The sequence below is a fragment of the Aspergillus vadensis genome (genome assembly GCF_003184925.1).
Source record: "Aspergillus vadensis CBS 113365 unplaced genomic scaffold BO88scaffold_21, whole genome shotgun sequence".
NCBI classification, from domain to species: domain Eukaryota; kingdom Fungi; phylum Ascomycota; class Eurotiomycetes; order Eurotiales; family Aspergillaceae; genus Aspergillus; species Aspergillus vadensis.
In genome coordinates, this window is record NW_020292059.1 from 20,806 (window position 1) to 39,365 (window position 18,560).

At 52.0% G+C, this 18,560-nt stretch overlaps 4 protein-coding genes across 4 annotated transcripts; 2 read left to right on the top strand and 2 right to left on the bottom strand.

The window, feature by feature from the left end:
• Positions 1-74: 74 nt before the first annotated feature.
• BO88DRAFT_445513 (cytochrome P450) lies at positions 75-4,046 on the bottom strand (the record flags this gene model as incomplete). Its single annotated transcript, XM_025710218.1, has 6 exons — positions 75-471; positions 563-1,509; positions 1,565-2,186; positions 2,514-2,567; positions 2,623-3,794; positions 3,851-4,046. The coding sequence occupies 6 exons, from the start codon at positions 4,044-4,046 to the stop codon at positions 304-306; spliced, it is 3,159 nt and encodes a 1,052-aa protein (XP_025560070.1). The 3' UTR covers positions 75-303.
• Positions 4,047-4,743: 697 nt separating this feature from the next.
• On the top strand, positions 4,744-7,880 carry BO88DRAFT_469245 (transferase; the record flags this gene model as incomplete). The annotated part of the gene is made up of 9 exons (XM_025711615.1): positions 4,744-4,970; positions 5,043-5,087; positions 5,136-5,433; positions 5,500-5,627; positions 5,693-6,296; positions 6,352-6,629; positions 6,690-7,159; positions 7,219-7,326; positions 7,384-7,880. The coding sequence occupies 9 exons, from the start codon at positions 4,744-4,746 to the stop codon at positions 7,878-7,880; spliced, it is 2,655 nt and encodes an 884-aa protein (XP_025560071.1).
• A 174-nt stretch (positions 7,881-8,054) lies between these two features.
• fma-AT (acetyltransferase fmaC) lies at positions 8,055-9,049 on the bottom strand (the record flags this gene model as incomplete). The annotated part of the gene is made up of 2 exons (XM_025708308.1): positions 8,055-8,873; positions 8,942-9,049. The coding sequence occupies 2 exons, from the start codon at positions 9,047-9,049 to the stop codon at positions 8,055-8,057; spliced, it is 927 nt and encodes a 308-aa protein (XP_025560072.1).
• Positions 9,050-11,064: 2,015 nt separating this feature from the next.
• Positions 11,065-18,458, top strand: fma-PKS (polyketide synthase fmaB; the record flags this gene model as incomplete). The annotated part of the gene is made up of 4 exons (XM_025710219.1): positions 11,065-11,687; positions 11,749-15,470; positions 15,540-15,921; positions 15,980-18,458. 4 exons carry the CDS (start codon positions 11,065-11,067, stop codon positions 18,456-18,458), a joined length of 7,206 nt encoding a protein of 2,401 aa, XP_025560073.1.
• Positions 18,459-18,560: the final 102 nt, after the last annotated feature.

Consider the following 18,560-nt stretch of genomic DNA (forward strand, 5'->3'; position numbering starts at 1 on the left):
GTCGGCTTATAATCGGAGATAGGTAGCCTGTGAATTGACTCATAAGAGCACACCTTTGTCCTTTCATTTATTGTCCACGCATTTTGCACACGAATCTATATGACAATCTAGTCTAAATCTACCACGTATACCTCATATGCACTAGATCTGGTACATAAGGCCATAAGAAAATTGTAATGACTGCAGCTGCATGAGGAGGACGTAACCAATCCCAGGTTAGGCTACGTAGAATGCTTGCGTAGCTGCAGTTGAGGACTTCGACCCAGTTACCCTTGGGTTTGTATGTCAGCACCACAGCCAACGTTAATCCTCTCTCTCATTCCGCAACTCCAATTCAGCGGCCCCAGCAGCAGGGCTCCCCTGTTGCCTTGACCGGTCGGCCCCCAGCACGGCGCCCTCATTCTCAGTCCGAAGCTTATGCGCTCGCACGAACAAATTAAGGACGGTAGCCAGTCCAGCAAATGCCACATACTAATAGCACACAGGGCATAACATTAGCACAGATGCACTGAAGGTTTTGAAAGAGAGCAATGCGGCGTGTTGATATATCGCAATGACCTACCATGACCCACACCATTCTCAACGCCTCAAAGTACGTCTTCCTGACCAAGGCCTCTTGAACTGCATCTAGTCCAAGAGTGCTAATCTCCTCCACATTCGAAGCGGCATTGTCGCCGTTGAATTCGTTGGCCAAAGTAGAGTTGGAACCCAGCTGGCTTGCTAACCCCTCGTTTTTCGCATTCATCTCATTCTGAAACACCACACCCCCGACAACAACCGAAATAGCCGTAGAGAGAGACCGGACAAACCCCATTGTCGCAGTGACAGCTGCTGTATCCCGGATACTGGTTGCCGCCTGAGCAGCAAGGATCGGCGCTTCAATGTTCATGCCTACACCGATACCGACTAGGATCTGGAAGATGACCAGTTTGGTGATATTAGCTTCAAACTCAAGACTAATTAGTAGACCGGAGCCGAGGACTAAAAAGCCCTGGGCGATATACATCACCGGGAGATATTTCCCGGTCTGCTGCATGAAGATCCCGGCTGCGGCCGCGGCCAGGGAACATGAGACAATTAGTGGTAGAAGGTAGAGGCCTGATCTTAACGCGCTTGCGGCCAGGACGGACTGAGCATATAAGGGCAGGTAATATGCTTGTCCAATAAAAACGTATGAATTACACGCGAAGACAACGTAAGGCGCTATCATGGTTGGCGAGGTGAACAGCCAAACTGGAATAATTGGGTTCTTAGCAATCTTCCATTCGTTAACCACGAACAGCGCCATCACTGCCGTTCCGAAAACCAATAGACAAATGACGGTTGCAGAAGACCAGGAGTAGACAACGTCGCCAAAGTCAAGGGCAAGGAGGACCATTAAAGAGCCGCCTATAATCAAAAGACTGCCTGTCCAGTCAATGACTTTCAGGCCGGCGGCAATGGGCGTTCGAGGGCTCGGAACCCTCATGAAGAAGAGCAAGACCAGGAAGGAGACGGCTCCGACTGGTACTATACAGTCGAGAAAGTCAGCTAAGGGCCATCAGGTTAGATGAAAATGTCTTACAGTTAATCCAAAAACACCATCTCCAGGTGAGCCTCGATGTGAAAACGCCACCCAGAACAGGCCCTATGGCACTGCCAACTGCCCATACGAGCGAAGTGATTGCGAGATACAACCCCCGATCTCGTAGCGAAAACATATCGCTGACAACAATATTGACCATGATCCCCATTCCGGAGCCGCCTAATCCTTGAATCGCCCGCCCCGCGATCAGAGCATCCATATGCGGCGCAAGGGCACAGACAAGACTGCCGACAAGGAAAACGGCGACTGCAGTGAGCATAATGGGTTTTCGGCCCCAGATGTCGGAGACCGAGCCCCATACTGGCGTAATGGCCGCGTAGGCCAGGGTATAAGCGCTTCCCACCCAAATATAGCTGGCCGAAGATTTGAACGTGCCAACTATAGCAGGAATTGCAGGAGTAACAATTGTTAAGTCAAGAGCGGAGAGGAGCACCGACAAACAAAGCGACATCATAGTCCACGCAATTGTGGTAGTGGTGAGATGCGCCCCAGGCTCCCTGGATGGGGAGGGTGCGGGCGCGGGAGTGGCATTGTCAAGATTGCTGCCAGTCGCATCAGTGCGGGAATTAGACGTTGAGGAAACTCTAGCAAGCCCGCGAGCCTTGGACATTGTCAGGGAGAAGTGGAGAGGAGAGTTTACCACTAGATTGGGGTATCAAGGGAGGAGGGGAAAGCAGATGGAGGAGAGGACGTCTTATAAAGAAGGATTACCCCCCCGGTCCTGTCACCTGACCTGGCTGTGTTTACAATGAGAGCAGTACTAATATCATGTATATTATAATCCCCATTAGGACAATCTCGATCATCTTAGGGCAAAAATCTTGCTATCTATATCATTCTACGGTCCAAATACTCCCACATCTTCCTGTACTCCCCGCCACGTAATCTTCACTTTCATACCAAAATGGGCTGTCAGCCCATGGTTAACCCATCGAAAGGGCTCAACCGGATCGACCATGGCAAAGTCACACCGCCGAAAGAGCTGTAGAACAAATCATTAGAGTGAGGAATTGGAATACCTAGGAGATGGCACCTACCTCGAAAATCGTCTTTCCCAGCTCTATGTACGCAAGCCGCTTCCCCAAGCACTCCCATCTTGTTCCAGTCGCAAATACCAGTCCGTACGAGGCATCCATGTCCTTTTTCTTTTCCACTGGTGCGTCAATCCAGCGTTGCGGCTCATATACATCTGCATCATCTCCAAAAATGTCTCTATTTCTCATAATTGCCAGCGCCGACCAAGCAACTTGAGTGTTTGCAGGGACCCTAAAGCCACAGATCGTATCATCGCGCGGACACACCTTACCCATAAGACCCATACTGGGTGGGAATATCCGTAAACCTTCTTTGATGCATGCCTGGAGGTAGGGAAGGGCTTTGGCCTCGGCGTCTCTGATCACTGGGCTTGTGACGGTCTTTACAGCACCGTCAATCTCAGATTGAAGCGCGCGGTATGCTCGAGGGTTGGTCGACAAGTAGAAGATAATATTCCTCAGGGCAGTAGACGTGGTGTCTGTTCCGCCAAAGACAGTCACAAGAGCTTCGGACTCGACTTGGGGCCTGCCCAAACCGGATTTGACGAAGGACTGGAGGATATCAGTGTGATTGATTTTTAGGTCATCGTATCGCTCGTCAACAAGGTCCTTAATGTAGCCGAGAAACCGGCCAACTCCGCTGCGGTCATGGGGCTTGGGGTGAAAGGGTTTTAGCAGACGACTTTCCAGAATCATTCTGAGAGTTGGGAGCAGGGTAACCATATGGACGGGTCTGTGGAGATTCTCGGACGTTTCTAGGATCCCATGTATGTCGCTATTCGCTTCCAAGTAGCCGGCTGGTTTGCCAAATCCGACGGCCGTGATGACATCTTGCGTCAAATACTGCATCGTTCGAGCTAGATCGCATGGTCGCAAGGCTGTTTGGGTGGAGATATATCGCTGCTTGATTAGTGCGATGAGATTTTCGATCTGTTCGTCGACAAGCTGTTCCTCATTTGTGATCCCCTTGCCTCCGTACCCCGGCATGAGGTGGCTTCGGAGCCGGTGGTGCTCCTTGTTATCAATGACCGACAAGACGTTGTTCACCTCGCTGTTCAGACGGACAGCCTTGTACCAATCCGAGCGGTGATAGCCAGAGTTGATTCCCCATATTCGGCGGATTTCAGCGGGATCACCGCACAGCACCCACTTTGGGCCGATGCGGACAAGGGGACCTGGAAAAGGACACCAGTCAGGGTAAATTGTTCACAAGGCAGGAGGCTGTTCTCACCATGTTCTCTGCAAGCATTATAGAGGCTGTCACAGAGCCTGCCAGACCAAGCCTGTCTTACCAACCACAACTTTGTCCACCCGGTTCCTGGAGGTCCTGCAATGTGCCGCAAACGATTCCATTGGTAGACTCGTTGCCCAAGGAAATACACCAGAAACCAGAGAGCCCCAAAAAGCCAAACATGAGAGGCCAGCATGATCCAGGGGTTATGATCTGTTTGTTGGATCGAACCTCGCAAGTCTTCCGCTTGCGCGTAACAATTCGAGGACACGCAAAAGAACAATGGACGGGACATCCACTGCATCATTGAGCACCGTCTGCTAGCAGTAAGTAAAGCAAATGCTGTATTATATTTGCATGGCTTTCTTTTTGCAAAATGAGATTTGCTGCCAGTCTAGACACACAGCTTACGCCGCAAATACACACTATAGACTAATCAATATCGGGTGCTTATCGCGTCACTTTGATGCATCATGCCATGCAACGCCGTCATCTATCTTACCCTAACTTGCAGCCAACTCCTCTCCAACACTCACAAGTTTACATGACTGGCTGGAAGGCACCAGATATTACAGGAGTAGGCGTCTGAGCTACAACAGCTGTGATACCTTGCATTTGCCTAACTAGGTAAATTCCCATGTGTTCTGAAATGAGACACATATTTGGGGCTTACAAGGATCTGCAGCGTTTGGGGCGGAATCGTTCGGAGACAAAACGGGCGTTTTAGCACAGAATTACCAAGGACTAGTATTTTTCAGAAGCCTGGAGCTTACGCCTCTCGCTACATATGTAAATATAATTCTATAGCTGAGGCCGCGGGATGCTGCTATGCGCCAACGTACATTGCTATCTCAAAGGGGAGCTTGAGAGAACATCACACCTAGCTGTGCAAAATGGATGCTATTAGGCGAGCAAAGATGATACTACTTTTTTCGAACGTCGGCATTGTTCTGAGCGTTGTAGTTTTCATGGCCGGGTACTTCAGTCCTCCTCAGAAGCTGCCAATTGAAAATGACCTTGAGCAGACTGGGTTGCAAGGAGCTGGAGAGGAGGGACGTTATTCTCAGCAGCCTGCGCCCTTCGACAAAGTCGTCTTTATGGTTATTGATGCGCTACGCAGGTGCGATACCTCAATTACACCTTCATCTCTGCCGTGGGAGCTCAGGCCGGCTAACATCATATTCATACACAGTGACTTTGTCTACGAAGAGGACTCGGGCTTCGGCTTTACACAGAGGTAATCTGCGTCTCCATTACACCAATTCTTTCTCTGACACTCGTACAGTCTCATAAGATCCGGGTCCGCAATTCCATTCACTGCACTCGCTGCCCCGCCAACCCTAACTCTGTCACGGATCAAAGCCATGACCCAGGGAAGCGGGCAATCCTTCCTCGACGCATGGCTCAATGTCATGCATTCCGCCGATGCGAGACGGCTCGTCGGAGAGGATACATGGCTGTCTCGCTTCAAGGCGGAGTGTGTACCGGAAAAGAAGATGGTCTATTATGGCATCGACATGTGGTGTATGTTGTACCCGGAGATATGGGACCGGTATGAAACAGTGGACTCGTTTTATTTACCGGTGAGTTCGCATCCGTGGAATGGAGTCTTGATGGTCTATAAACCAACAATCAGCCCGTCGCAATAGAATTTCAGCGAAGTCGATAGCAACGTTACGAAGGGATTAACATCCGAACTCGACAAAGATGACTGGAAGGGGTTGGTTCTGCATTACCTCGGCCTCGATAATGCCGCTCACTTTGGGGGCGCTGGGAGGTATGTTAATCCTTCCTACTTTACATGCTACCGTTTATGATAAACTCCTGACCCGAAGTCTACAGCTCGATTGTGAGAGCAAAGCAAGTTGAAATGGACGATGTGGTCCGCCAGATATACAACGCACTGGAGGATCTGCCCAGTCACGCCAACACTCTATTTGTCCTAGCTGGCGACCATGGGATGACGGACAATGGCAACCACGGAGGTGACACACCAGCCGAGATTGCTTCTGCGCTGCTCTTCATCTCGCCCAAGTTCGAAACTCTCGGCAACACATTCACGAGTCCTCAGCCGAACAATCCAGAGTTTACCTACTATTCTGTTGTTGACCAAGTTGACATTGTCCCCACGTTGGGAGCACTCCTGGGCTTCTCGATCCCCACCGGAAGTGTGGGAGTTTTTATCAAGCAGTTGCTCGCACTTTTCCCGGAAGTCAGTCAACAGGTGCAAGTCCTGATGCGCAATGCGCGACAGATGGTCAATCTGCTGTTCTTGAAGAATAAAATGGGGGCTTCAATGCGTCTGGAACTGTGCGACAGTAACTGCCATTGCGGTTCCGATAGAGCTCGTCGTGTTCTGTGCCTATGGGAACGGCTGAATGCCGAAGCCTCGGCGACAGTGCAGAGTGAGGATTCCAATATGCACAGTTTAGACTTGCTACAGGAGGTAAGCCAATTTGGCCATGAGCAGCACACGTGGATGTTGAAGTAACTTGGACTAGATTTGCTTTGACGCCCAGCAAGCTCTTGGCGTGGCACACAATAATCTCAACATGCGTCGCATGGCCACAGGCATAGGCCTTTTATTTCTGGTGGTCATCTCTCTACTTTCATCATTGAGCTTTCGGAAAAGCGAGCAGAGTGATCTTCATCGGTTGATGCCCGGAGCCGTCGTACTTTTCCATGGCATCACAATGTTCTCTAGTCGCCTAGTGGAAGAGGAGCACCTTTTTTGGTATTGGACATCTCTAGCATGGTTTGTATATCTGGCCCTCAAATGGTATGACTAACCAGCTATGCTATTCCGCTTTCGTGGATGATATTTCTAACCAATATCTAGGTTACCAACAGCGACAAGCAAGGCTGGCGCAATCTTTGTGCCTCTTCTTCACATTGTCGGCCAAAGCTTGAATCCAGCTGGGGAAACCTCTTGGGGAGCCGGCAAATACCTGCACGGCTTCCTCGATAATAGTCCAGTATGGCTCTGGATCCTGGCAGCGGGTGCACATGTACTGGCCGTGCGAACGTTATCCGAAGCTATCGGCGTCGCCGTCGGGGTCGGAAAATACGCCTCAATGTTCGGTGCGTGCTTGGTGTGCGGCTTGACGGTGTTTTTCAAGATATGCTCGACACATACCTTCAACCCAGAGCTCTTGGAATTTTTGCCTCCATGGCTCCAGTCAACCTTTAACGAGGATGTTGGAAACCAGGCCCTTTGGTCATTGTGGAGTGGACTACTGGCTCTATGCATCGTCTTGCTTGTCCGCCGTCGTGCAGGGACTATCAACGTGAGCCAAGCGACTAGTCGAGGTTGGTCTCTTTACCAAGTAAGAGGTTGGCTTATTGCTAATGATATCTGCTGCTATTAGCTATTCTTGTTGGAATTGTCGAGCTCGTAAATGTATATCTGCGCGCACAAGCACGACCAAAGAGTCTCATCCTCTTCCTAATCTTCGACCTGCAATTGCAATGGCTCCGTATGTTTTCTCAACCCTTTCCTGCTTCAGCCTTACTGACCCTGCGCAACATCTCAGTGTCGGCATCCTCAAAAGCCCAGACAGACGCCTCCACAGTATCCCTCACGGTCCTCCTCCTCACCCAAAGCGCCTTCTTCTCTGGCGGCCGCAGCAACTCCCTCGCCTCATTAGATATGATGAACGGGTACAACGGCATCTCGCATACTGACAGCATGTTGAATGTTATCCTCGTCTCGCTCCAGACCATTCTAAGTAATTGGCTTGGTCCGGTATGGTGGTCGCTCGCTGGGCTGCGGCTCCTAAGCGAAGCAACCGCATCAAAGAACCGTGACGCAAGGGTGCAATGCTTTCTAGAGTATTGTACATACCAAGCACTCTATTCGGCAGTCAGTTCTCTTGCCGTTATGATGTCATGTCTTTGGTGGCGTGATGATGGTGTCCTGTGGACGGTGCTCGCACCGAAGTATGTCAATGTTGCGCTTTGGGCTGGATTCCACCAGTTGCTGGTTAATGGGCTTTTGGGCATGGCATTGTGGTTTGGCATTGTGGTGTAGGGCGGTTGCATCGATAGTGTAAGACGTTGGGAGAATATTTGTGATAGATTCTACTTCTATTATATCCTCTAGAAGATGTTGCAGTTTCCGAGTTGAGGTAGGCAACCTATATATCTCAGACTTATCCCTGGCGTCGACATAAAAAAAGAGGAACTCTGATTTCTAGTATCGAGATCACTTCTTCCCCTCCAAGAGACGCTGCACCCACTCCGTCTGCACCTGATTGACATTCCCCTGATGCGCACCCTCCAGAATATCCATGTGAACGGCGCCCTGCTGTACATACAATTCCTTGTCCGGCGTCATCAAAGTCTCAAAATGCCTCTTCTGCGTCTCCGTTCCCACAACCGCATCCTGTTCAGCCAGAACAAAGAGCACAGGACTCTTAAGATACTTCCACATATGACTTGGCTCCCAAAGCAGCATATTCCGATAAGTGCCCACCGTCGTACGGTTAACATGGTTGGGCGCCAGCTCAGCCCTGAGCGGGTCATTTACGTCTTGCGTATTGAGCAGCCTGATGGCAACCTCGCGCTCAAAGCCCAGGTTAAACCCGGCCGGGTTCTCGCCCGTTTTCGTGAGCATGGGGACGTAAAATGGATCATTGCCTTTGAGGCGGGACTCGCGGTCCTGCGCGGCTTTGGCGAGCACGGCAGACAGTTTTGGCAGGTTCTGCGTGGCACCGACGACGGGGCACACTGCGACGGTGAAGCGTGCGCGTGGGTCCAGGGCCGAACTCACGAGGGCAATGCTCGCGCCTAGTGACATGCCCCAGAGGCCTACGCCTTGGGAGCGGTCGATGTTTGGGTGGGAGAGGAGGAAGGTTAGAGCGTCGGAGAGGTCGTCGACGCTTTGGAAGGGGTTGATGTCGTTGCGGGGGCTGCCGTCGCTGAGGCCGACGCCACGAGGGTCGTAGATTAGGGCTGTGATGCCGGCACGTTGGAATGATGCTGCTGTTGTTGGGAGGCCGAGCATCTCTTTGGTTGCGTTGAACTTGGATATCCCATTAGAAGAAGAATTGTGTCATTTTGGGGGGAAGGGGAGTTGTTGGTCGTACGTACGCCAGGAGTCATGATGATTCCTGGTCCTCGCTCGTCAGCAGGGAAAAGACATCCTCGAAGGATTGTGTTGTCGAGAGTGCGGAACTCGATGTTTTGGTGGGAAGGCATCTTGTGAGAGGCTATACGTGGTAGTACTGAGAGGAGCGAAATGGACAAAGTTTGCCTCTGCTCTCTATAGACCTGGAAGAGATGTCTGCGAGAGGCTCCTGGCTCCGCTGCGGCAAAAGGTATTTGCATATTTGGTTACTAGTTGCAATTGTTCGTACTGTAAATTTCAATTCTCAGCTTATGGTGCCACCATTCCTTCGTGTGTCGCCAGCTTGGACTGGACCGGCCGGTCACAAGAGCAGATGCCACTCCTGGATTAAGCTGGATTTGCTTTCTGACACACACGTAAGCAGAGTGCCTGTTGCAAGTGTTGGAACCAGGGGTCTGATAGGCGGGACGCAAGGTCCGACGTTTAGTTTGACTCAGATCATCCTATACTAGTATACTACTTGGCGTCTCTTGTTGGTGATTGCCTTACCACCCCACACGAAGCCATCCGAAGCCATCCGACCTGAAGGTGGGATCTTATCTTATATCAGCGAGTCAACATGCACGGCCAACAGGATAATCGAGTGATCTACGGATTGATCAAGGCACGCCATGCGTGGGGTTGAGCTAGCGCCGAGAGTTAGTGCTGAGCACATCAATAAGTGTAAACAAGGCCCTACTGCATCTAGCTATTGCTATCCGCCTATTACATACTAGTTGGCTATCTTGAAACTCCTCAGTAGCGTGTTGCTCGCGTGCTCATGGCTACTCCATGTCGGAGCTTTTGAGAACAATATAATCCGCACCTTCGGAGATTACATGACTCTATGCAAGATATTCAGACATCGGAGTTGGTCAACTTGGTAATGAGATTGATTATGAAAAGACTTGTAGCGCTAGTAGGTCGACGTACAGTACTGCAGAGAACATTATATTATCTTGATACTTACAAGAGGAGTAGGAAATCTAAGATATCCATCCTAAGATAGGTACCTAGCATTCACTACCAACCACGATTATCTGTTGGAGTACTGGCGGCTGGTTTATTGCTGATTGTTGCAATCAGCAATCAGCAATCAACAATCGTTACCTGATCGAGATGCGTGCATACTAGGAATGGCACGGGACCGGGGGGTTGCCACCTGGTTAGGGCTGTCTGGGGAACCAGGCCCTTGGCAAGATAGATATGAAACACAAAAATGTAGCGAATAGTTGACTATTTAGTTAGCAATCAATAGTAGTGCTGATTTTATCTACGCGTAGTATAACCCATCATATGATTCAATGTCGAAGCACTAACCGCTAGACCAGAAACAATTGATATCGCGTCTAGTCAGCCAGGCGACGGAAAGATATGTGTCCCAACATCCGATCAAATGTATACGAAATAACAGTTATTTGAGTTGTATTCTTATATATATGATAGAGACTCTGTGCATCCACAGAGTCAAGCTTTGAATCTATCCTTTATAACTCTCGTATCCGGTGGCAGTTATCACGGTAGTAGGGAGCCAGTTCTTTGATGGGAGGTTTCTTTTTGAGCAGGATCAGCATGAAATCAAGTTTCCATATAACATCAGCTGGAGGACACGTCATCTGATTGAGCAAAATACTAGTGGATGAGTCTTACAGCACTTGCGCTAGCCCTTACAATTTCGGTACATTCTCCGTACCTTCGTCTGGCTCCATGATATACTCTGGAAGTAGTGCAATCAATACGGATTGATTTCCATACATGTGGCTTGCTCTCAACAGGCTATACCCCTTGTCTGGCCCCCATTATTGCGGGGGAGGCCAGGATAATCTATATCTGTTATTGATTAGCTTGGACTTTGCGACAGTAGAGCATTATGCCATGGGATGCGCTACTTTGATCACTCACAGTCCGAAATGCGTTGGCGTTTGCGCACACCTGATAGGACGAACAAGTGTAGAAAGATGGAACGTTGGGTTGTAATGGATGCCAACGATAGCCAGAGAGAGCATCGGGACAGCATGGCCGAGTCCACTATATGTAGCGAGGGTGATACTGGCGTTATACCTCTATCTAACTTCGAATCATTCTGATCTGCAGTACAGTTGGCAAAATGTCCGACTTCACAAACGGTAACATGAATGGACATCCCAAACTCAATGGAGTTGGTGGCACAAACCATGCCCCGAGCCAAGGTTCTCACGGGGAGTTTTCCAACAGCCGCAGTCCCTACATCCAAGAGCCTGTGGCCGTGGTTAGCATGGCCTGCAGGCTGCCAGACACATGTCACACCCCGCGAGCCTTCTGGAAATTCCTCGAGCAGGGGCGAATTGCAATCAACACGCCCCCAGGCACTCGGTACTCCCTGAACACCCATTACGATGGCTCACTAAAGCCGCAAACTATGGCTTCCCCAGGTGGTATGTTCCTACAAGATGTCGATCCCCGCGATATCGATGCCCAATTCTTTCACCTTTCCGGAATAGAGGCAACCTCTATGGATCCGCAGCAGCGTCAATTGCTAGAGGTTGTCTATGAGGGCCTCGAAAACGCAGGCGTCACTTTGGAGCAACTCGATGGGGCATCGGTTGGCTGTTTTGTCAGCTCGTTCGCCAGTGATTATGGCGACATGCAGGCGCGAGACCCGGAGAACCGTGCATCAGCCACTGTTGTTGGGGTTGGTAGAGCCATGCTCAGCAACCGTCTCAGTCACTTCCTTAATATCAAAGGGCCAAGGTGCGTTGTTTGCATTCCAAGAAAACATAACTATGTAGGCCGCTACTAAAGTACCCGCTAGTATGACAATCGACACTGCCTGCTCCGGGGCTCTTATCGGGATTGACCTTGCTATGAAATATCTTCAGTCCAAGGAGATAGACTCGGCGATTGTTGCTGGCGCCAACCTATACTGCAGCCCCGAGCATGTCATGGATCATTACATGGGCGCGAATGGCGCCGCGTCGTTATCAGGGCGTTGCCACACGTTCGACTCCAAAGCAGACGGATACATCAAGGCTGAGGCAGTTAACATGGTGTATTTGAAGCGTCTGAGTGATGCCATCAAGGAGAAAGATCCTATTCGCGCCATCATTCGTGGAACTGCTACCAACAGCGATGGCTGGACAGCTGGCATCGCGAGCCCCAACCCCGAAGCCCAGTCGGCTGCTATACGACAGGCTTATAAGAATGCTGGCATAGCTGACCTCTCGCTGACGAGCTACGTTGAATTTCACGGCACTGGGACAAGAGCGGGTGATTCTCTAGAGGCAAACGGGGTTGCCACCGTCTTCACGCCATTTCAAGCACCCGATCGCCCTTTGCGAATTGGCTCGGTGAAAAGTAATATTGGTCATTCGGAGCCGGCGGCCGGTCTATCCGGACTGCTGAAGACTGTACTCAGCATAGAGCACGGGGTCATTCCTGGGAATCCGACGTTTATCGATCCTAGCCCGAAGATTGATTTCGCAGCATTGCGGTTGTATACTTCGCGGACACCCACTACCTGGCCAGAGGTTCCCTTCCGGAGAGCCAGCATCAACTCGTTTGGGTATGGTGGCTCGAATGCCCATGTCATCGTCGATGAGGCTAAGGACCTCGGTCACCATCATGTCTCTTCTTATGTAAACGAGGAGACAGATGACCTATTTGCGGAGGAATCAGCGACTCGACCTTATCTTCTAGTCTTTTCCGCAAACGATGAAAAGGCGCTGGACGCCCAAGCCGCTGCATTGGATCGTCACCTGTCCGATCCGGCTGTCAAAGCCTCTCTTCGTGATCTTGCGTATACTTTGAGCGAACGGAGATCTCGCCACTATCACCGCTCCTTTACAATTACGAACAGCACCACTCTAGACCTTGCCACTCTAAACCAAGGCCATATATCTGAGCAGAAGCCCAAGGTTGGGTTCGTCTTTACAGGGCAGGGTGCCCAATGGCCCACAATGGGGAGAGGGCTCGTTGAAACATTTCCTCTAGCCGCGCAGACGATCCAGCACTTGGATAGAATACTACGAGACGCTCACGATCCGCCATCCTGGTCGCTCTACGAAGAGTTGACGGCCGATGGTGCCCAGGTCCAACGTCCGGAACTATCTCAGCCGCTTGTCACGGCACTTCAACTGGCAATGCTAGCTATATTCCAGGCTTCCGGTGTAGTGCCTCAATCGGTCATCGGGCATTCATCCGGGGAGATTGCGGCAGCTGTCGCGGCAGGCTACATCACCCCCGAGCAGGCTATCTTGATAGCGTACTATCGGGGTAAAGCTACATCCGAAGCCGTCTACCAGGCACCCGTCGGGATGATGGCTGTGGGTCTTGGACCCGACCAGGTCTTACCATACTTGGAGGGCTCTACTATTGAGATTGCCTGCATTAACAGCCCGCAGAGCGTCACCCTCTCAGGCATCAAATCCGAACTTGTTCCCATCGAAGAACGTGTCAAAAATGATGGGTACTTTGCACGACTACTTCGTGTGGATGCAGCATATCATTCCCACCATATGAAGTCCGTCGCTGGGCGATATGAGGATTTGTTGAGGCAACATGTCGAGTGGCCAAAGCATAGTAAGAACCAGAAGCAATCACTAATGGTGTCGTCGACCACCGTCAAGATACTCGAAACCTCACCAGGGCCTGCCTACTGGGTCGCCAACATGGTTTCGCCCGTGCTCTTTAGCCAGGCGGCACACGAGCTGATAACGGGACCAGAGGCTGTGGAATGTCTTTTCGAAATTGGGCCAAGTGATGCACTATCTGGGCCGATAAACCAGACCAAGAACGCCGCCTCCTCATTAGTTAAGTATGTCTCGGCCTGGAAGCGCGGCCCTACCGCGATCTCGGCCTTGCTACATGCGGCCGGGACGCTATTCACCATGGGCTACCCCATATCCCTGACAGCATTCAACGATGATGGAGACGAAGCTCGCCCTGTGTTTGTGTCGGACCTACCCAACTACCAGTGGAACCACACCGTGAAATACTGGCACGAAAGCGAATCCAGTCACGACTGGCGCTTCCGCAAGTTCCCTTATCATGACCTCCTTGGTAGCAAAATCCTCGGCAGCCCATGGACTAATCCAACATGGAAGAATGTGTTGCGGCTAAGCGACATCACTTGGCTGCGCGACCATCTTCTCGGAGACAGCGTCATCTTCCCCGCGGCGGGCTACATTGCTATGGCCATCGAAGCCATCTACCAGAAGACATATGCAACAGGGCAGATCCCCGAGGGGACGTCCATCTCCGAACTCCCTTTCAAACTGCGCAACGTGACATTCCCCCGAATGCTCACACTGGACACAAAAAGCGGTACCAAGATCCTATTGTCGTTGCAACCGTGCTCCAGCACTAAGGAGTCATGGCACGAGTTCACGGTCAGCACTATCACGAAGGATGGCTCGATTGAAGAACACTGCCGAGGCCTTGTGGGCGTTGCTAACCAAAATCTTCCTCGACCACTTGCCAATGCGTCAGATATTGCACCCCTGCAACACCCGGTCTCAGGCGCCGTATGGTACAAGGCCATGCGTCGGGTTGGCTACCACTTCGGCCCTGCCTTCCAGCCCTGCCAGCAAGTCGAGGCGAAGGCGGACTCGCGTCAGTGCCGGGCGTTGGTACGACTGCAAGCCCCCGAATCCCGCTATCCACAGAGCCAATATGCAATGCACCCCGCCGCAATCGACGGCTGCTTACAGATTGCTACTGTCGCCCTTAACCGTGGTCATCATTCTGCCATCAACACCCTCATGCCTCCTGCGCTCATCGATGATCTCGTGATATTCCCGCACACAGTTGCCTCTGGCGATGAAGCGATTGTAGCCTCGGAGGCCGTATGGAGTGGTGTTGGGCGTCCAGATGACAATAAACGTTATGTCAGTGACATCAGAACGATCGCTCAGGGAAGCAACGAGCTCGTCTTCCACCTCGAGGGACTGCGATATCACGCGATAAATGCCAGTGTTGACCGGCCTCATGCGTTCACGGAGGTCGTTTGGAACCCAGACATTGACTTCCTCACCTCCACCCAGATGGCGCATATACTACAGCGAACGGTGCCATCACCCAACGGCAATGGCGAGAACGATGGAGATGCCGCCGCGGCAGCCTTGACGCAGATGACCAAGCTACTGTCACTGATAGCCCACAAACGCCCATCGGCCAAAGTGCTGGAGGTGGCGGCACGCGACGGCCCAGCAGCTGGCGAGTCCCTGTACCTCGACCATATCCGCTCCAAGCTGGGTCCTATTGTCCAGGGATGTAGCTATCGCTATTTGGCGCCGTCCCAGAAAGCCGGGCTGGTGGCCCATGAGAAGTACGCGGCAGAACCGCGTGTTGCTGTGCAGGTGGTGGATGCGGATCATGGGCTTTTTGACGAGACCGATGGGAAGTACGACTTTATTATCTTGAAGGTCGACGAAGGGGCGCATGAAGTTGAGCAGATTATTCGGCAGGCACGAGATATCGTGACAGTGAATGGATATTTGGTTGTGGTGAGGGTAGTAGGGCTCCCATTTCTGAATGGTATGTATTTTTCACAATGGCCTAGAAGGTATATGGCAGTCGAAGAAAGCTGACTAGGGGTACTACCAGGTGACTCTTCCAACTCGACTGGTCTCGACACTGTTAATATTATCCAGACCTCCAGGGGTGGCATCCTCAATCTGCTCTATGTTGGCAGACTGAGGGAGAAAGACCTAGAGACGGACTTTCACAACAGAGACAGTACAAAGGTGCACCTGCTTCATTTTGGTGGTCCAGTGCCATCCACAAACGCGGTTCAAGATGTTCTTGAAAAGAAGGGATGGACCGTATTGCAGCACAATCTACCATTTGAGGAAGTCCTCCCGGACAGCACAGTCGTGCTGATAGAAGAGATGGAACACCCAATTCTCTCCGCCTTATCAGATGAGCAGTTCACCGCGCTACGAGGTCTGCTAGAGAAGCAGTGCCGTGTGGTGTGGGTCACTAGGGGGTAAGTCGCGATACCCGGTTGACAACGCTTCTTCTATACAGTTTCTCACAGCATATAGGTCTCAGATGCAAGTCACCCATCCAGAGCAAGGCCTCATGTTTGGGGCTGCACGTTCACTTCGGGCAGAATACTCTTCCAACCTGCTCTTGTGTCTGGATGTCGAATCTCCGACCAGTTCCGGCAGCTTGGAAGCGATTGACACGGCTCTTCGCCATATCACATCCGTCGCTAGCCTCCAGGACGCTGATAGCGAATTCGTGGAGCGCGATGGGATGTACCATGTCAGTAGAGTGGTCGCAGATGCCGTGCTCAATCAAGCCCAGAAGGAAAGTGAAGACGGAGAAGCGGGAGGGGGACTACCTATTCGCGAGGACATCATCCACAATCACAAATCCCTCATTCGATTGGTCAGTGAAAGACCTGGTACATTGGATACACTTATATACAAGGAGATCCCTGATCTGCCGAAGCTCGCAGACGACGAGGTCGAGGTCGAGGTCCACGCCGCAGGGATGAATTTCAAGGACCTGGCCAACGCGATGGGTTTCGTGCCGGCCAATGAGCACTTGTTTGGTTTAGAGTGTACTGGAATCGTCACAGCCATTGGGGACGCTGTGTCTACTGTCAAACCCGGAGACCGAGTGCTCATGGTCCGACGAGACGGAGGCTGTTTTGCCAACAGGGTGAGAAATCGCTGGCATGCTGTTCACCCGTTGCCCGAATGGATCTCATTCGAAGCCGGTACAACCCTTGGGATTGCAGTGCACACAGCAGTCTACGGCCTCGTCACGTTGGCCAACCTTCAAAAGGGACAGTCTGTCCTGATCCATTCAGCATCGGGCGGAGTCGGCCTGGCTGCCATCGAGCTCTGTCACTATCTCGGGGCAGAGATCTTCGTAACAGTCGGCACGGATGCGAAACGAGACTTTTTAGCTGAGCGTTACGGAGTGCGGCGAGACCGCATGTTCTCCTCTCGCAGCACGGCCTTCGCAAAAGAACTGATGCGGGCGACCAATGGCCGAGGGGTCGATGTCTGTCTCAACTCCCTGACCGGAGACATGCTGCACGAGAGCTGGAGATGTATCGCCGAGAACGGCACTCTCGTTGAAATTGGAAAGAAGGACATGCTCGATCGAAACAGCCTCTCTATGGAGCCCTTTGACCGTAATTGCTCCTACCGTGCCCTGGATCTCTCGCGAAAGAGCATCAGTGATGAGACCACCTATCAAACAGGAGTCTACATCATGGACCTCGTGAGACAACGCCATCTTAAGCCACTGTACATCGGTGCGACGTTCCCCTTTACCGAGACTGTGGACGCATTCAGGTACATGCAGCGAGGAAAACACATTGGCAAAGTAGTTCTCTCCTTCGAGCAGAGCAAGTCCGTACCCCTACCCTTCCGGCCAGCAGGACCTCTCTTCCGCCTACGCCCAGACGGCTCATACCTCATAGCCGGTGGACTCAAGGGTCTTTGTGGAAGCATTGCGGTCTATCTGGCACGGCATGGAGCGAAGAATCTGGTGGTCATCTGTCGCAGTGGGTACGAGGACTCGCGATCGCAGAAGATCATCTACGACTGCCAGTGCCTGGGATGCCATGTCGATCAGGTAACAGGTGATATCACATCCCTTGAGGACGTCCGCCGTGCCTTTACCACCGCCTCGTTGCCCGTCATTGGCGTGATTCAAGGCGCCATGGTCCTCCGCGACAGCATGTTTTCAAACATGACGCCGGACGAGTTCCGACAACCCATCACACCCAAGGTTGCCGGAACCTGGAACCTGCACCACGCGTCGCTCGAGCTATCGACCTCATTAGATTTCTTTACCCTCCTCTCCAGCGTGAGTGGTCTAGTAGGACAGCTTGGACAAGCCAACTATGCCGCGGGCAACGCCTTCCTCGACTCCTTCGCCGCGTACCGCCTGCAGCAGGGCCTTCCAGCCTGCTCAATCAATCTCGGTCCCATCGACGATGTCGGATACCTCGCCAACGACGAGCAGGGTACAATGCTCAATCGTGTTTTCGAAAATCGCGGCTGGACCCCCATCCACGAGGCCCTGCTGCATCAAATCCTGCGCATCAGTATCCTCCAGCAGACGCACCGTCTCAACCCATCCCACACCGGACAACTCGTCACAGCGATTGTGCCCGGCGAGACTCCCTTCGAGCCCGTTCACCGGTTCAGCGCCCTGGCAGGCCATAATGCAGCCAAGTCCGCCGGCGGCGTCGACGCCGAATCAAAATCCAAGCTGGCGCTCCTGAAGAAGGCCTCATCGGGCGACACTGACCATGCCATTTTACTCGCTGCCGCCGTGGGGCTCGTGAATCCTGTCCTCATGCGCAGTTTGGGTGCCGGGGAGCCATTGGACCCGACACGACCGCTGAGTAACTACGGCGTTGACTCGCTGGTCGCAGTGGAGTTGAGAAACTGGGTCCGTCAGCAGTTGGAAATTGAGGTTAGCGCGCTTGAGATCGTGGGTGCTAGGACTCTGACGGCGTTGTGTGAGACGCTTCTAGGCAAGTTGGTGCGGTAGACTTGATGCCTTTGCGGTATCCTTCTTACCATGCTTGTTTTTTAGTCGGGTAGTCCTAGATTCCATATCTTTGCGCTATATACATGTCCCTTACATTGGCGA